Source organism: Artibeus jamaicensis, unplaced genomic scaffold (genome assembly GCF_021234435.1).
Source record: "Artibeus jamaicensis isolate MK-2021 breed Jamaican fruit bat unplaced genomic scaffold, CSHL_Jam_final contig_548, whole genome shotgun sequence".
Lineage (NCBI taxonomy): Eukaryota > Metazoa > Chordata > Mammalia > Chiroptera > Phyllostomidae > Artibeus > Artibeus jamaicensis.
The window spans coordinates 19,580,873-19,584,404 of NW_026521883.1; the positions used below are offsets into that span (position 1 = coordinate 19,580,873).

Consider the following 3,532-nt stretch of genomic DNA (forward strand, 5'->3'; position numbering starts at 1 on the left):
GATACTGAACATCCTCGCACGTGAGCTGTCAATGAAGGCTGTGAGTCGCTTCATCAACCTCTCCTTAATAGAAGACAAAGGTCTGGCCCAACTTCCCAGACTGTCCCCTCCAGGTTCTTAGGCCCCAGGCGGAGAGCTAAACAACCCCTGAAGAGTCTTACTCTGCCCCTGATTGCTACGTGAACACGAGCACGAGGCTGAGCCTTGTTTTTGGCACCCGCACAGGTGTTGCTGGGATTCGCGTTAAAGGCTCCTCTCCCGACCTGCAAACCACTACTGCCTGGGCGGGGCGGGGCGGGGCGGGGGCGGGTAGCCCCTCCCGGGGGGAGTTGCAGCCGGGCCTAAAAAGCCGGCCCCAGCCAGGACCCCCGGCAGCTATGGGGGACGAGTTGAGGCGGCGCACGGCGCAGCTGCTGGCCGACTACCTGGAAAACTGCGCCCGGGTGCCCGGCACTGAGGAGCGGCAACCGTCCACGCTCGAGGCCGCCTTGCTGCGCTACTTCGCCGAGAAGGTCCAACAGCGTTACCAATTCACTTGGTCCCGCTTCCGCGGATTTCGGGGAAACCGCCTGCGGCTGGTGGCGGATGTGGCACGGCAGATAGTCCAAGACCGCGGATTCCCCAGCTGGGGCCGCGTGGTGGTGCTCGTGGCTTTCGCGGGGATCCTGCTGGAGAGACGGCCCCAAAGCCATTCGTCGAAACTGAAGGGGTGGAAGGCAGAAGCAGACGTGGGCTCGGACTGCCAGAGGCTGGTAGACTTTCTGTGCGACTGGCTCACCGTGGAGCACCGCGCCTGGCTGGAGGCACAGGGCGGCTGGGTGAGCGGGGCGCGGGACCCCGGGCGGGGCGGTCGGCGCCGGACGTCCTCACGCGGCTGGAACCCAGAGAGACCCAGCGGCGCCAGCTCCGTGGGGTCTTCGTTTCAGCAACACGGGACGTTCGGTGTGAATTCTGGTTCTCCTCTCTTGGCGGAGCCAGGCCGACAGAAACTACCCTTTCTAGACGGCTCTCTTAATTCAGAAGCAGCTGCGCACGACTTGGGTTTGCCTACTTTGGCCCTGACCTTGCTCGCCCTCCGAGGTTTAGGATGCGCGCGCATTAGGTCTGGATGCTTTTCTCAGATAGGGATCCCCTAGATTTACCAGCTCGGGGATGGTCCAGTGGGTGGTCCAGGCCAGGTAGATTCTTTCTCCTCTATTGAGCGCGCCTTTAGACAGACTCACACTCATTGACCCCACTGCTCTGCCTGAAACGTTAGAATGAAAAGCCACCGCCTTCCCCCGCCCCCACACCTCTCAGAAAGAACCGAGGCCACAGGTGTTGGTGAGTGTGCACCAACACCCAGTGGCGGTGCTGACTCAAGATTCCTTAACTTCTAATCCCCTGTGCCCAGCCCTCCATTGGGAGATATCCAAGCGCCCTAGCTTTCAGCTGTATTCCATTTGGTCTCTGTGGTTTAGGCTAGAGGGGCAGGCGCTTGGCTACAGCTCCTAAACGGAGTTAGGGGTCAAGTGAAGCCCTGCCACCCTACAGTAGGAGGGTAGCGTGCCTCTCTGGGTTCTGAACTAGACCCTGTTTCCTCTCTTCCTAACTGGAGTTGAATCGATGACTGAAGTAACCGAGACTGTAGAACGAATACAGCCAAATTATTAAAAAGCCTACTGTTGGCAGTGGTGTGTTAGACCAGTGGTGACCAGTTGGATTCCATTCGTGGAGAACAGGTAGTATCCGAATCAGAACCTAGAGCCTGTGTAAACAGTTTGCGGTGTGAGAATTAACTCTTGCATTCTTTGTGGTGTGTGTGTCAGTCTTCAACTATCCGCACCTGTGAACGCTAAGAATTTCACCTGAACTATTTGTCCTAAGGCATTTGGCCGGTATGGACCCTCTGCGCTTAAATTGATGGGGGGTGGGGGGCAGGCATTGTTTTTTGCTGTTTTAGCTAATCAACACTGGCAAGGAACTAACCTTTTAACATGCAGAAGCCAAAATTCTCCAACTGAGTAAACAGGACATGCCCACCATTCTCCCAGATGCCCTTAAAATGCTCCAGTCTGGATTTCAATTCCTTTCCTTTCCACTTTTCTATATGGAGCTGCTTGCTGTATTGTCACAGGTGATAACTTTCAACCCAGCGATTTGACAGTTTCCCAAATGGCATCTCTCCTTTGCTCAGGAAAGAACATGATATACAGGCCTAAATCTTGTGAGTTCAGTTCAGACCACCAAGGGAAAGTTAGAGTAATACTTTTGCAGTGAAGGGTCTTGCCTTCAGTTTGTGTTTAAAAAAAAAAAAGGCAACACCTGTGAAGCTTAATAAAATGAGGTATGTCTGTAGTGGTCTGTCTCCCTTCCTCTTGAGTTTTGAAAGGAGTCAAAGGCAGGGTTCCCTCAAACTGAAGTGTCCCCTATATTCTTTTCTATGCCCAATATTGGACCACTTCTTACAAATCACAACTCCTCAACAGTTCCTAATTATAGGTTGCTTATTGGTATTTCTTTTTTTTTTACTTTTAAATCCAGGAGTCATCTGAAACCTCCTGTGTGTGTTTTATTGAGTTCAGCTCTTGAACATTATGAGACCATCTAATTCTTCTCTTCTCCCTCCCCCTTGTAGGACGGCTTCTGTTGCACCTTCATGCCCGTAGTGAGATTTACTTGGAACACACTGCTGGTCCGGGTTCTTCTCTCAAGCTTTGTAGCGACAATATTAACCTATATGTGGCCAAAATGATTGTGAGTTACCAAATTTTTAATCCACACCTACCTGCCTAACGGTGACCAGCCAAGTAAATTTGGGATGTTACAGAACAGAACAGAGTAAAGACCCTTCTGGGACATTTTTAGCTGCATTTCTATAAGGAGTCCTGCAGCAATGATTCAGCAGGTGTTTTAACTCTTGACAAATACTCAAAGGTGTTGGGACAGAGCCACCTGAGTGGCTCTTCTGTGCCTGGGGAAAACAGGAATCTAAAGGCTTCCCGCACCAAAGAATTGTAAAGTGCATTTCACAGAATGGGAAACCTGGTGCTACATTTAGATAAATATGAACAAGACACTCTCATCTACCCACAGTTTCAATGCTACTGCTGACTAATTTATCAAGGCAATGGGCCAGGGGGGAAATGGTGACATGGCATCAGAAGTGCTCCAAGTACCAGTCTAACAAAGGACGTAACATTAACACCTTTGACAAAGAACTCTTACTAAAGTCTTTGAAGCTGAATTCCTGGGACTTCTTGGGTTTCTAGAGTTAATTAAGAATTTATATTTTTTACTTCAATAAATTGGTAAATGTCTTCAATGTTTTAATAAATTTATGCATCTTTTAAAAAAAACTTGGCCGGTTTTCCTTGGTATTCAATAAGCCTTTATTTTTAGGAGTAACTTGAATTGATGGCAATTTCCTTTTTTATTGTCTCTTTAAATACAACATGTACAAGTCTTTGTTTTTCAATTATAGTTGACATACAATATTATGTTAGTTTCAGGCATACAACATAGTGATTAGACATTCATATAACTCAAGTGA

The 3,532-nt window shown here is 49.4% G+C and overlaps 1 protein-coding gene across 1 annotated transcript; it reads left to right on the plus strand.

The window, feature by feature from the left end:
* Positions 1–377: 377 nt before the first annotated feature.
* Positions 378–3,163, plus strand: BCL2L10 (BCL2 like 10). The gene is made up of 2 exons (XM_053670163.1): positions 378–818; positions 2,618–3,163. Exons 1-2 carry the CDS (start codon positions 378–380, stop codon positions 2,732–2,734), a joined length of 558 nt encoding a protein of 185 aa, XP_053526138.1. The 3' UTR covers positions 2,735–3,163.
* Positions 3,164–3,532: the final 369 nt, after the last annotated feature.